This window comes from Leucopleurus acutus (genome assembly GCF_964270905.1).
Source record: "Leucopleurus acutus genome assembly, chromosome: 13".
NCBI classification, from domain to species: Eukaryota; Metazoa; Chordata; class Mammalia; order Artiodactyla; family Delphinidae; genus Leucopleurus; species Leucopleurus acutus.
Genome location: NC_139155.1, coordinates 1,044,798 through 1,059,670, shown reverse-complemented (window position 1 = coordinate 1,059,670; position 14,873 = coordinate 1,044,798). Strand labels below are relative to the sequence as shown.

The following is a 14,873-nucleotide window of genomic DNA, read 5'->3' as shown; positions in this document are numbered from 1 at the left end:
AGACCCCCATTCCCACTGCTGAGTCTCCAGTCCAGCTTAAGACAGGGGCCCCTAGGGGCCTGTGGGGCAGTGCCCAGGGGTCCCATGCACACTCTTCCCCCATTGGCTGGCTGCTCCGGCATGCAAATGAGGGCGCGCGTCACTTCCGGAGGCCAATCGAGCGCCATTTTCTCTTTCTGGCCGAGCTGGGAGGAGGGGACGGGGTCGCGCGGGGTGGGCGCGCGCCGAGCCGGGGTCCCGCCGCGCGGGGCTGAGGCGGGCGGGCGCGGGGCCCCAGCGGGCGCGGCGAGAGCGGCGGGGGACGCGGCGGCGCTGCGGTCGCCCAGCGGTAGGTAACCCCGGCCCGCGCCGACGCCCCTGGCCCGGCCCGGCCCGGCCCGCGAAGTCCCGGCGGCGGCCCCGCCCCATCCCGCCCACACCCCGCGGCCCGGGGCCGCCTCATGAATCCCGCGACGTTCTCCCGGCGCGGGGTAGCCGCCAGAAGGGCGCCCGTCGTTCCTCCGCGTCACGTGGGGGCCGGGGGTGGGGAGGGGGCGGGGATGGGGGTTCGGGGGGCGGGGCGGGGGGCCGGGACCGGGGTGAGGGGGACAAGGGGACTGGGCGGCGGCAGGGGAGGGCCGGGCGTGCGGAGGGCGGCGGGACGGGGATCCGGGGAGCCGCCCGGGGCGAGTGCGGACGCGGGCCGAGCGGATGCGAGCTCACCCGGCCTGCGCTGTGGCGGCTGTCTCAGGAGGAGAGAACAGCCGGTAGCAAAGCCCAGGCCCTTCACCCCTGAGCGTTTGGTGTGAATATTGACCACATGCAGTTGTTGACATGAACGTTTTAACTTTTCATATGTCGTCGCTTCCTGCGTGGACGTACAGTCTGGGTGCAGAATTTCTCCTCTCACTTGGCTTTGGAACGTCCAAACCTGTAGCCACCAGTTCACCCTGTACACAGTTGCAAAATGATAAGTAGTTAAATATTTAAAGTATTTTCTTTGAATTTGAATGGGAGGCTTACCTGAATGCTCTTAAAACTCGTTCTGATTGAATGGAATGGGTGATGGCAGCCTCTTGAGACCTGAAGGACTCTTCTGTGTGGTGATTTACAATGCAGATGGGCAAGTGCCGGCAGACAGCGGCGGGTACCCAGGTCTCGCCGGATAGGTGGGGCGGGGAGTCAAGGTTGTGGGGAGAGGACCGCGTGAAAAGTGCGGCTTCTGGGAAGTGCGTGTTCATCTTTGGAAGTGAAGTAATGCGTGCGTGACTTATTTAGCGCTGAACGAACTTTGATATTCCGGTTGGAGATGCAGCTGTGTTGAGCCAGTGGTCTTTAGGCGTGGAAGTGACAGACCTGTGTGCAGGAAGGGAACGGGTGCTGGCCTGGAGGGTGGGGCGGAGGTGCTCACCCGTCCGTCTGAGCAGTGGCGAGGACGTGAGAGCTGGATTCAGGGTTAGGAATTGAAGGTCGGTGACGGGAGGTGAAGGTGGAGTTGTTAAAAGATTTTTAGCTGCAGAGATCTGGGACACCTTTTTAACTTGAACCCAGGTTTGCGATGTGCTTTTGGTGAATTTGTGGTTGAAGTCCCTTTGAGGGGTCACGCCCCAGCTTTCTGCCGTGGCCGCCACTCTGGATGTCACACACCTGTTAGGGCAGTGTTTAACACGTGGGGAGACTGACTGAAAGATGATGACTTGCTGAAGGCCACAAGTCTGAGAAGGGGTCTTCCTGTGTTTGAACCCAGACCTTTGACTCTTGCTTTCATGCATTGTACAAATACTGTGTGTGTTTTTTTTTAAATTAATTAATTAATTTATGGCTGCGTTGGGTCTTCGTTGCTGCGCGCGGGCTTTCTCTAGTTGCGGCGAGCCGGGGCTTCTCTTCCTTGCGGTGCGTGGGCTTCTTCTTGCAGTGGCTTCTCTTGTTGTGGGTCACGGGCTCTAGGCGTGCGGGCTTCAGTAGTTGTGTCTCCCGGGCTTCAGTAGTTGTGGCGCACAGGCTTAGTTGCTCCGCGGCGTGTGGGATCTTCCCGGACCAGGGCTCGAACCCGTGTCCCCTGCATTGGCAGGCGGATTCTTATCCACTGCGCCACCAGGGAAATCCCTGAATATTATGTGTTTTCAAAGTTACTTAAAAACAACAAACCTGTATTCCAATAGTTGGGACATTTCATGTAGATTTTTTGGAGTTAGATAATGGCAACTCACAGTTCTAAGTGCTTTTCTTGTATTAAACTGTTCTTTCTCAAAAGTGCTTCTCAGAGTAGGTTGTGCAGAAGGAACTGAGGCCCCAGGATTAAGTGACTTGTCGAAGATCACACAGCTAGTCAGCTGTGGAGCTGATTTGAGCTCAGGCAGTGCAGCTCCAGAATCTTTTGCTCGTGAGATGATTGTGTGGGGTTGCTTCTGAAGTGAAATCTTTTTAGAACTGAAAAGAAACTGAACTGAAAAGAACTGAACTGAACTGAAAAGAAAGTTCTGTGGCTTTAAAAAGTATTATATTACCTGAATGATTTTCTTTTTTGCAGTGTATTTTTTCAATAATGGAATATTCTTAAATAATCATGATACTAAAAAGCAACAAAAGAAACCCTTTAAGTGCCTCTTTGGGAAGTAATATGTTCTTGTGCACATCAGCACAATTTTTGGTAATCCCGTGTCTACCACACACTGTGAAATTAAAGGTAATTTACTATGAACAGAGGTGGATAGATTAGTGCAGCTGCATTAGCCTGCTGTTTTCTAATGGTGAAGATACAGATTTAACCGAGTACTAAGAGTATATAGAGAACAGCATCAGTAAAGGATCTATAGCTATGGAAGCACTGAACAACTTCTTTCCTAGTTAATTAATCCACTAGGTCCTCTTTATGAAATCTTGCATCTCTTAGAATGGAGAAATAATGGTAAAAGGCACCTTCTGTTCCCCAAAGTGATTGGCAACAGTAGACCAAGGATTTTGAAAGAATTGTTTTAAGGTTATGAAACGTCTATGATTTACCTACGTTTTATTTTTTATTATCTTTACTTGGTTTCCCTAAAACAGCAAACTGCTGAAAAGGGGAAACTTTTTTTTTTAATTAAGAATGGATCTGTGTACTTGTTTTGGGAGGGGGCGGGGAACCACAATAGCGATGATGAGGGAATGGGGCACTTGCAGTTGAGAATAAAAAGCTCCGATTCTCCAAATTGAAGAAGACACACTTCCTTGGCCCTCCTCCCAAGCCTTGAACAAGTAACTGCCGAGCCCGTTAAAACTTGCCCAGTCACTGGAAGCCTCTTTTCAGTGCCTTCCTCCTGAGGGTCGGCCTGTCGGTAGCAGCCTTGGGAACCATCCTGTGAAAATTGGCCAATCCCTAAACTGCTTCTGAGAGTGTACCAATCCCTGTACTCCTTGCTTCTCAAAACTGTGATAAGATCAGCACTTGCTTTGTAAGGCCAGATTTCTTTGCAAGCAAAAAATTCAGCTTTTTTGTTTTGGATATATGTGGATGGTGGTCTTAACCTTGGACAATTCTATTTACCAGCTTTGGGGAAAGAAGAACCCCAAAGGATAGGATAGTGGGACTTTAAGGAGGAAATAACGGCAAGTCTGATAAAGTGAGTGGAAAGCATAAAGAAGGATTTTTGTTGAGGCATGCTCTGGCCAAGGAAGCCAGTCTGGGCTTGAAAGTGACCTTGTGCTTAATATTTAGGAATGCCACCACGAGGTTCTTGACAGCTCCTCTGTTAAATTATGCTTTTGAAGGCTAGAACCCAATTCAGTGAATTTTATTGTTAATAATTTTATTATTAGTTTTTTTTTTTTTTTTTTGCATGTACGCGGGTCTCTCACTGCTGTGGCCTCTCCCGTTGCGGAGCACAGGCTCCGGACACGCAAGCTCAGCGGCCATGGCTCACGGGCCCAGCCGCTCCGCGGCATGTGGGATCCTCCCGCACCGGGGCACGAACCCGTGTCCCCTGCATCAGTAGGCGGACTCTCAACCACTGCGCCACCAGGGAAGCCCTAATTTTATTATTTTTAACTTTACTTCCTATGATTTTTATATCTCCCAGTTCTAAAATGCTAAATGATCCTTCAAGCTCACTTTCTACTGAGCCTGAGATATACTTTTCACATAGATAACTTGTCTGAAAAGCGTGTCTGTTCCAAATCAGCTTCTCAGACACTTCATGTTTCTTTATTACCCACGAAAAGTTCCTCCCACTGTTAACCCTCCCTGCCCCGCTCATCTCTCGTTTTATTCCAGTCCACCTTTTTGGTTTTACTTACCTTTTGCCCAGTATATTCAGACTTTTACTACCTTACCTCAGTCATTTTCTGATGCTGATCTATTCACTTGGAATGTCTTGGACTCTAAGTCACCAACCCTCCATAGCCTTTCCATTTTGAACCTCAGTGATAGGCCCAGATGTGCAAAGAAAACATGATTCCTGCCCTGAAGAAGTTCAGTCCAATAGGGAAAATAGGTGTAGAAGTAGATAATTACAACGTAGTGAGGTGAGTGCAATGAAATAAGTATAAACTGGCCACTCTGGGAATTCCTCGGAGGGGCACCAAGCTTATCCTTGAGGGAGGAGGGGTTATAAGAGGGTATAGAAGCGGAATTGCGGGCTTACAGAAATTATTTAAGATCTTGGGAGGTACTGCCAGTTGTCCTGTAAACATGCAGAAAGTACAGTTTTTCTACTTATCCTCACTACCAGTGGATATTATCAATCTTTAAGTTACTGTTTTGATAATAAAAAATTGGCATTCATTTTTTTACCTGGCATTTCTTTAACTCGAGTTTAACTGATTTTGTTTTATAGCTTGCACATTAAAACTTTTTTTGAAATAGTTTCGGATTTATAGAAAGTTGCAAGTACAGTACAAAGAACTTCTTCCCCTGAATCATTTGAAACTAAGTTGACAAAAATGATGCCACATTACCCCCAATATTGTCTGTTTCCTACAATAAGAACATTCTCATATATATCCAGAACACAACCATCAAAATCAGGAGATCAATTTATTACCATCTAATCCTCAGACTCCATTGAAGTTTTGCCAGTTGTTCTAATAACATCATTTATAGTAAAGAATCTAGTTGGAATTGCGCATTGAATTTAGTTATCTTTAGTCTCTCTCAATCTGGAACAGTTCTTAGTTTTTCCTTCCATGATCTTTTTCTAAGTGTATAATTAGTTGATTTTTAGTAAATTTATAGAGTTGTGCAACCAACAGCGCAATCTAATATTAGAACATTTCCAGCACTCTCCCCAAAAACCTATCCATGTGCAGTTACTACCCGTTCCCACCCGCAGCTGACTGCTAATCTACCTTCTATCTCTGTAGATTTGTCTTTTCTGAACATTTCATGTAAATGGAATCAGACAGTATGAGGACTTTTGCGTCTGGCTTCTTTCACTTAGCGTCATGTTTTCGAGATTCATTCATGTTGTAGCGTGCATCAGTACCTAGTTACTTTTATTGCCAGATACTATTTTGTGGTATGGGTATGCCGTATTTTGTTCATCCAGTCAACATTTGGTGGACACTTGGGTTGTTTCCACATTTTGGCTATTATGAATAGTGCGCCCTTGTATCATCTGGACACTTTTGAAGATTGCAGGTTAGATATTTTGTACAGTGTCTCTTAACTGAATGTCTGCCAGACTTCTGTGAATTACACTTTCCCCTTTGGTTATTAACAAGTATTTTGTGGGGAGATGCTTGGAAACCATGTGAAATATCCCATTCCTCACTAAACTTTCAATTTATTAAATTGTTTATGTTACCATGGACTTAAGTTTACATTCTAGTGGGTTATATTTTGGTTACTATTTCTGAATACCAAACCACCCCAAAACTTTGTAGAATGAAACATTTTATTAAAAAAACTCAGTAATTCTTTGGGTCAGGAGTTCAGGTGGGAGCAGGGAAGCTGGCTTGTTTATATTCCACAATGTCTGGGGCCTCATCTGGAAAGACTCAAAGGCTCAGGGTGACTGGACAGCTGCAGGCTCTAGAGCATCTTCACTCTTGTGTCTGCTAGTTGATGTGGAGCCTCTCCATGTGGGCTAGTTGAACTTCTTACAGTAAGGAGTCTAGATTCCAAGAGTAATGGTACCCAGAGGCCAGGCAAAAGCATGTGGCATTTTTATGGTCTACCTTTGGAATTCACATGGCATTACTTCTGCCACACTTTATTGGTTGAGGTTGCCAGAAAGTTCTGCCCAGGTTCTAAGGGTGGGAGCATAGATGCCCCTACTTTTTGGGAGGAGTGTCAAGGACATATTTTAAGGAAAGCATGTGGGATGGGAGATCCTGTTACGCTATCTTTGGAAAATTCAGTGCCACAGATTAATCTGTTATTGTCATTACTTATTTGGTACCCACATTGTCCCACATTTGGCTTGTGGGAACTTCTTCAAGCGCTTGACTTCTTTTGAGTCCTTTTGACATGTCTCACCATTCTTTGAGCAACTTCGTTATTTTCTGGCATAAGACATTCTAGGCTCATCTTGTCTTTTATGTGCTCCAGCCCTAGAATCAGCCGTTTTTTCCAAGGAGCCCTGTTTCCTTTTAATGGAAAGCGGTATTTAGAAAGTAAGATTTGAGGGACTTCCCAGGTGGCACAGTGGTTAAGAATCTGCCTGCCAATGCAGGGGACACGGGTTCGAGCCCTGGTCTGGGAAGATCCCACATGCTGTGGAGCAACTAAGCCCATGAGCCACAACTACTGAGCCTGCGCTCTAGAGCCTGTGAGCCACAACAACTGAGCCCGTGTGCCACAACTACTGAGCCCATGCCCTGCAACAAGAGAAGTTGCCGCAATGAGAAGCCCCCATACTGCAATGAAGACTAGCCTCTTCTGTCCGCAACTAGAGAAAGCCTGGGCGCAGCAACAAAGACCCCACGCAGCCAAAAATAAGTAAATAAATAAATAAAATTAAAAAAGAAAAGAAAAGTAAGATTTGGGCCCAAGGAGTGCTCACTGCTACTGGGGTGTGTAACTGCTTCCAGGCTCTCGCAGTGGACAGAGCTATACAATATACACAGACACATTAACAAATGTATTTATTTTTAATCTGTGTATGTGTTAAAAATAATGAGGTCACAGCTATACCTCTTACCATGGTCAAGTACCACAGGATTTATTTTAATTTTATGCTTTTTCAGGTATTTTAAAAACAGCTTTATGGAGATGTAATTTACATACCATACACTTCACCTTTTTTTTAAAAAATTATTTATTTATTTATTTATTTATTTATTTGGCTCTGCCGGGTCTTAGTCGCGGCACGTGGGATCTTCACTGAGGCACACGGGATCTTTAGTTGCGGCGTGCAGGATCTAGTTCCCTGACCAGGGGTCGAACCCAGGCTCCTGGCATTGGGAGCGTGGAGTCTTAACCACTGGACCACCAGGGAAGTCCCCAGTTCACCTATTTAAAGTGTACTTACTAAGTGGCTTTTAGTAGGTTCACAGAGTTGTACATACATCACCACAGTCGATTTTAGAATATTGTCATTATTCCAAAAGGAAACCCTGTTCCCCTTAGCCATCACCTTCCAGTCCACCTCAGCCTTAAGCAACCAGTATTCTCCATTCTGTCTCTATAGATTTGTCTGTTCTGGATACTTCATATACATTGAATCATATAATATGTGGTCCTTGGTGTCTGGCTCCTTTCACATAGCATAATGTTCCCTCACACAGGATCTTTGTTGAGGCATGTGGGAGCTTTCGTTGAGGCACCAGGGCTTCTCTTTAGTTGTGGCTCATGGGCTCAGTAGTTGTGGCCCACGGGCTTAGTTGCTCCACGGCTTATGGGATCTTCCCAGACCAGGGATTGAACCCATGTCCCCTGCATTGGCAGGCAGATTGTTAACCACTGCGCCACCAGGGAAGTCCCCTTAGCCTATTTTTAAGTTGGGTTTTTTATTTGCCTTTTAATTATTGTTATGTATTCTGGATATAAGTTTCTTATCAGAAATAAGATTTACAAATATTTTCTCCCATTTTGTGGATTCTCTTTGCTTTTTTGATGGTTTCCTTCAAAGCAGGTAGGTCTTTAATTTTGATGAAGTCCAACTTATCTATTTTTTCTCTTGTTGCTAGTGCTTTTTGGTGTCATATCTAAGAATCCATTGCCAAATCCAAGGTCACGAAGATTTATGCCTGTGTTTTCTTCCGAGAGTTTTAAAATTTCACCATGTGCATGTATGATCCATTTTGAGTTAATTTTTGTATGTGGTATAAGGGAAGAGTCCAACTTCATTCTTTTGTATGTGGAAATCTGATTGTCCCAGAGTAAAAATTACTCTGCTTTACCAGCCCTGTTTTAAAAAATTTTATGTGTGTATGTGTATATGTACTTATTACAGTTTTGTTTTCTTCCCTTTTAAGGAAAATTTCAAAAATGTTTCAAATTCCCGTGGAGAATCTTGACAACATCAGGAAGGTACGGAAAAAGGTGAAAAGCATTCTTATGGATATTGGGCTTGACAGCTGCAAGGAGTTGCTGAAGGTAAGAAGACATAAGTAACAGATTAAGAGAAGACAGTAATATTGGAGATACTGGGGGTGGTGAGATTTGAACTGGGAGGTTTTGGAGAATGGGTAAGATGCCTCAAGATGGAAATTGCCGACTCTTGAAATGAGGCGTGGGAATAGCATTCGTTTTTATTCATGTCTTTGACTTAAAGTGGGCTACTTTAGGCTCTTCCAGTTTTTAACGTTACTTTTAGGAGGGACTGTTTATAGTCATTAGTTGCAACATATTTTTGTTTTTGATCTTTGAGGGGAGTGTCTTGAATTACATAAATTATTTTATCAGAAGAAAACTAACTCAATTTTGTTAGAGTGATCGTCAAATGGGGATGCATTCTTGTATGATAGGGTTGTTTGTTTTCTTTTTCTGATTTGTGAATTTAATACATTCAGTCTTACAAAAGTTTAAAAATTAAGGTCACAGTCACACACTTTATTGATAAATTATGGTCTCATATAATTTTATCTTTTCTTATAACTGGAGAATATATGGCTGGCATAAAGAAATAAAAATTGTTAAATAAAGCTTGCTTTGTAGCTTTATAGCCACTTATAATTCTATGCATGTTTAATTCATAGCTATTGAAATAGGGACCGTGTCTGCTTTGAATTTTTCAGACTTGTGAAGAATTCGATTCAAGGTGTTATTGGCCTGGGAAGGGTTCAGTTTCTTAATTTTCAAATCTCAGACTTTGAATCAGATTGACTTTTATTTCTAAAAAGGTGTTCAGGTGTTCTGATGCTGAAAGACCAATTCGTAACCAGGATTCTCATTAATGGTCAGAATTGATTTTTGCTCTAAAGTAAAATTTCTCAAAGGTAGACCTCAAATAGTTATCTTCAAACATTACCACCCCAGAGAGACCTTCCCCCTAAAATGCTGCCCTTTTCACTTTGTTATCTTACCTGTTCTTTCTTCAGAGCTCCTGCAATACCTGATGTTATTTGTTTATCTGTATCCCTCACTTGAATGTAAGAAGGCATGGACCACATTGTTTTGTTATCCACTCTATTACCTGTACATGCTTAACATATATATTTTTTTTAACAAATATTTTTCGAGTGAATGAATGAAAGTAAAACCCAAGTAGAGAAGTACTTTCAATAACAGACTGTGCCTGAAAGTTTATTTGGAAATAAAAGGTTGGAGGAGATACTGAATTGGAAGCTCTTAGACACTGTTGTTCAAGAACAGTCTTAAAGTGAGAGCACGGTCATTGTTCCTGCAGCTCTGTCTGTAAGTCATATTTTATGCATGAGGAAGAAAGCAGGATAATCTTTTGGAGACAGGTTTGAGAAGGTAGATAGTGGACACATAGTCCATTAATAATAGATAAGTATGTGAGTTTAAGTAATATTTGCAGAGAATATAAAAATAACAAGCTAAGAGCACAATATATATAGACTGAGGAAATTTCAAATGATAATGTATGAGAAAATTTTTGGAATGGTGCCTGGCACGCAGTAGATGCTCAAAAAATGTGCCCTGAAGGTATAGCAGTGCCTTCAGTAACAGACTGAAACTCTCTTTGGAATATTTGGGGGATGAAGGCGTGGCTTTCACTTTAGTCCTGGCTAGCAGCTAGCGGTGTGGCCTTGGGCACATCTGTGACTCTTTGGGCCTCGGTGTCCTCGTTCCAAGGAATGTAGAGAATTAGTCAGGATACTTACCCTTGAAAGGGGTTGACAGTCTAGCAGGAGCTGAGACAAACTTGAAACAGTCATAGTGAGAAACAGACAGATCACTTCTAGCTGAGGAGGCTAGAACAGCCTTTATGGAGGAGATGAGATTTGAACTGTTTTTTGTTTGTTTTTATTTGTGTATTTATTTATTTATTTTTGGCCGTGCCGCATGGCATGAGGGATATTAGTTCCCCAGCCAGGGATAGAACCTGTGCCCCCTGCGATAGAAGCACAGAGTCTTAACCACTGGACCGCCAGGGAAGTCCCCATGTTTTTAAAGATAGGGTAGGATTCTCCAGTGGAATTAGAAAGAATATTTCAGGAACATGGAATTTAGAATCACAACCCAGTTGATTAATCTCCATCACACTAGGCTAAGTGAATTCAGTTTTTTAAAAAACTGTTCTATTTGGAAATAATAATTCAAACTTACAGAATAGTTACAAGAATAAAAATAGTACAGGGAACACTCATTACCCTTTACCCAGACTTACCAGTTGTTAACATTTTCTCCCATTTGCTTTAATATTTGCACACTCTTGCCTGTGCTGTGTGTGTGTAGTATTTTTCCCTGAGCCACTTAAGTAGGTTGCTTATCTCATGACCCTTATTACCTAAATACTTAAAGTGTGTGTTTTCTAAGAATAAGATTAGTCTCTTATATTGCCACAGGATGGTTATGAACTTAGGTAAATTTAACATGGATATGACATTTTTGTCTAATCATTTATAGCATTTTTTCCCCCTGTCAGTGGTGGACCCAATTTAGGGTCAGGTATTGCCTTTGGTTGTCATCTCTCTTTAGTCTCCTTTAATGTGAATTTACTTTTTAAATGGAATTTTTACAGAATTAGTTTTATTTTTAGGTAAAATGCCAGAAACAACTAAAATTTTTCATCCTGGAGTCCTTTGTTTTTGACATGGCGTAAAACTGGACATTCCTCACTAACTTGCTTCCTCAGTCAGCCTAAGAATTGTTTACTCATCTGAATTTGTTCAGGACTGTTTACTTTTTCTTTCCAAGACTATAGTGACACAGAAACATACATACTTCACAAGAGAAAAGTAAGAGATTTGAATGGCATACCAGAATTGTTAATTAACTATTAGGTTAAATTTTACTATTTCTTTTGGGGGAAAATTTTTGTTTTATTAATTTGTAGTTGGTCCTATATTTTGCAAAATTTTTGAAAATTCAAGCAATGTAGAAGTTCATTATAGAAAAATTAGAAAATATACACAAACTTAGAGGAAAAAATGACTCAATTGTAAACCATTACCCCAGAATCTCCATGGTAAACACTGTTATATCTTTCCAGATTTTTAGAAACAGGACATGATCTAACTATAAAATACTATACTAGTAGCTTTGTTCTTACTTTTCTCTGAATCTCCTATGAAGAACTTCTTTCCACGTCAAATGCATTTATTCTTAATCCATTGTATTATTTAGAGTCTCTTGGTCTCAAGCAACGAAAACCAGTACTGACCAAGTTAAGTTAAGCAAGAGGGAATTTATCTGAAGTCTGTGGGTGCTTACAGAGAGTCAGCCCTGGGGACACCTGTCCATGTGGTCCTTTCCGTTTCCTTAGCCAGCATTTCAGATTTCATAGTGAGAAATCACTCTGCCTTCTCTGATTTCCAAGGTATATATGACTCCACTTATCCTAAGAGTTAGGCCCTCAAATCGTAGGCTGTACAGTTCTTGTCAAAAGCCTGGCTGAGAAAAGTGAATCTTAGGGGAAATAGGCTCTTCCAAGAACCTTATCTCCTTTTCTAAAAATAGATCTAAACCCTGCTACTCCTTAGAGTATCTTGAGGAGTTTTTTAAAAAGTTAACATTTGGGGCTTCCCTGGTGGCCCAGTGGTTAAGAATCCGCCTGCCAAAGCAGGGGACATGGGTTCGAGCCCTGGTCCAGGAAGATCCCACATGCTGCAGAGCAACTTAACTTCTGTGCCACAACTCCTGAGCCTGCGCTCTAGAGCCCGTGAACCACAACTAACTGAGCCCTCATGCCACAAGCCCGCATGCCTAGATCCCATGCTCCACAACAAGAGAAGCCACCGCAATGAGAAGCCTGCCCACCACAACGAAGAGTAGCCCCTGCTCACTGCAACTAGAGAAAGCCCACGCACAGCAATGAAGACCCAATGCAGCCAAAAATAAATAAAATAAAAATTAAAATAGGGCTTCCCTGGTGGCGCAGTGGTTGAGAGTCCGCCTGCTGATGCAGGGGACGTGGGTTCGTGCCCCGGTCTGGAAGGATCCCACATGCCGCAGAGCGGCTGGGCCCGTAAGCCGTGGCCGCTGAGCCTGCACGTCTGGAGCCTGTGCTCCGCAACGGGAGAGGCCACAGCAGTGAGAGGCCTGCGTACCGCAAAATAAAATAAAATAAAATAAAATAAAATAAATTAGATCAAGATACTCAAAAAAAAGTTAACATTTGATCAGTTAAATTAAAGGCTACCTACATAATTTGGAGGACACTGTGCAAAACGAAAATGCAGGGCCATGGACAGGCCCCATAGGCGCACTGTCCCAACCCACAGTAGATGGGTGACTCCCAAGAGATTGCAACTTCTGTGCCAGGATGCTTCTGTTGCCTGGATCCAGGGTGGGCTCAAGGCCCCAAGTTATCTACCAAACACCTTGGTGCTGCCAGTCCAGGGTTGGGCTGGTTACCACCTTCCTCCTCCTCTCCCCGGGTCTGCCTGGCTCCCACCAGGGCGACTGGGGAATAGGGACCTCTTGACAACTTGGTTATTGCCCCAGGTGGTGGACAAGAGTCTAGGAGTGGTTGCAGGGTGAGGGGAGTTTGGAGGGTTGTGGAGACTGAGGGCAGGGACAGAATCTGTCCCAGGACAGTGGAGGTAGGACCACGCGTGAGCTGACGCTTCAGGCCCCTGACACATGCTCCACGGTCCTATCAGACTTCACTTTATAAAATAAATTCAAAGATGAAATTATTAACACTTTCAAAATGCTGACAACAGGGATTACACCCCAGCACTGGCCTGTCTGAGCACAGGGCTCTGTGCAACTGCATCGGTCGTTTTGAAAACTTTCCCAGTTCTTTATTTTTTTAATTTAGTTAAAAAAAAATTTAGTTATTTAACCTCATGTTGAAAATATTATTTCAGTATGTAATCAGTATAAAATAAGTAATGAAATATTTTAACCTCTTTTTTCTCTTAAATCCTCCAAGTGTATTTATAGAATTTTTTTATTATGGTAAGATATATATAACATAAAATTTGCCATTTTAGCCTTTTTTTTTGGGCCATGCTGCACGGCTTGTGGGATGTTAGTTCCCTGACCAGGGATTGAACCTGGGCCCTGGCAGTGAAAGCACCGAGTCTTAACCACTGGACCACCAAGGAATTCTGCATTTTAGCTATTTTTAAGTGTACAGTTCAGTAGCATTAATGATATTAACACTGTTTTGCAACTAGATTTTCATCATCTCAAACAAACTCAGTAACCTTGAAGTAGTAACTCCCCATGTCCCACCCCAGCCTCTGATAACCTCTAATCTACTTTATGTCTCTATAGATTTGCCTATTAAAAATATTTCATGTGAGTGGAATCATGCAGTATTGGTCCTTTTGTGACTGGTTTATTTCACTAGCTTAATGTTTTCAATGTGGCATGTGTCAAAATCTTAACTCCTTTTTATGGCTAAGTAATATTCCATTATGTAGACATATACCACATTTTATCAGTTCATCTGTTGATACACACAGGTTGATTCCATCTTTTGGCAGTTGTGAATAATGCTGTGGTGAACTTTGCCTCACAGGTATCTGTTTGAGTCCCTGTTTCAGTTTTAGGTTATATACCTCAGAGAAATGCTGGGTCATGTAATAATTGTTTAGCTTTTTGAGGAACCACGTAACTGTTTCCACAGTGGCTGCACCTTTTTCAGTTGCCACCAGCCATGCATGAGGGGTCCAGTTTACCCACAGCCTTGCTAACATTTGTTCTCTCTTTCAGTCTCTCCCTCTTTCTCTCCCTCCCTCGCCATTGTGGCCACTAATGATGTTGAGCATCTTTTCATGTGCCTATTGTACTTTTTTGCCCATTTTTAAATTGGGTTGTTTGTCTTTTTGTTGTTGAGTGTAGTTTTTTATGTATTCTGGATATTAAACCGTTATTAGATATGTTTTGTAGATATTTCCTCCCATTTTTACTTTCTTGATAATATCTTGATGCACAAAAGTTTTAAATTTTGATGAGGCCCAATTTATTTGTTTATTTATTTATTTATTTTATTTATTTTTTTTTGCGGTACCTGGGCCTCTCACTGTTGTGGCCTCTCCCGTTGCGGAGCACAGGCCCCGGACCATGGCTCATGGGCCCAGCCGCTCCGCGGCATGTGGGATCTTCCCTGACCGGGGCACGAACCTGTGTCCCCTGCATCGGCAGGCGGACTCTCAGCCACTGCGCCACCAGGGAAGCCCGGTCCAATTTATTTTTGTGTTTGCAGTGCTTTCTATGTAGTATCTAAGAATCCATTGCCAAATTCAAGCCAAGAAGATTTTCTCCTTTGTTTTTTTCTAAGAGTTTTATGGTTGTAGTTCTTTTTGTTTAGGTTTTGATCCATTTTGAATTAATTTTGTATATGGTGTGATATAGGGGTCTAACTTTATTCTTTTGCATGTGGAAATCC

At 43.0% G+C, this 14,873-nt stretch overlaps 1 protein-coding gene across 6 annotated transcripts in view; it reads left to right on the top strand.

Annotated features, from left to right (window-relative positions):
- The first annotated feature begins 273 nt into the window (after positions 1 to 273).
- ADNP2 (ADNP homeobox 2) overlaps positions 274 to 14,873 on the top strand; it is a 76,609-nt gene continuing 62,009 nt past the window's right edge. For 4 of the 6 annotated variants that reach the window (XM_082853375.1, XM_082853376.1, XM_082853378.1 and 1 more), the window contains exon 1: positions 7,975 to 8,497. In XM_082853375.1, coding sequence (XP_082709501.1) covers positions 8,324 to 8,497 — 174 coding nt within the window. In that variant the 5' untranslated portion in view covers positions 7,975 to 8,323. Of the gene's footprint in view, positions 329 to 7,974; positions 8,498 to 9,204; positions 9,300 to 14,873 lie in introns of those variants that run through there. The other 2 variants (XM_082853379.1, XM_082853380.1) reach the window with 2 other exon arrangements.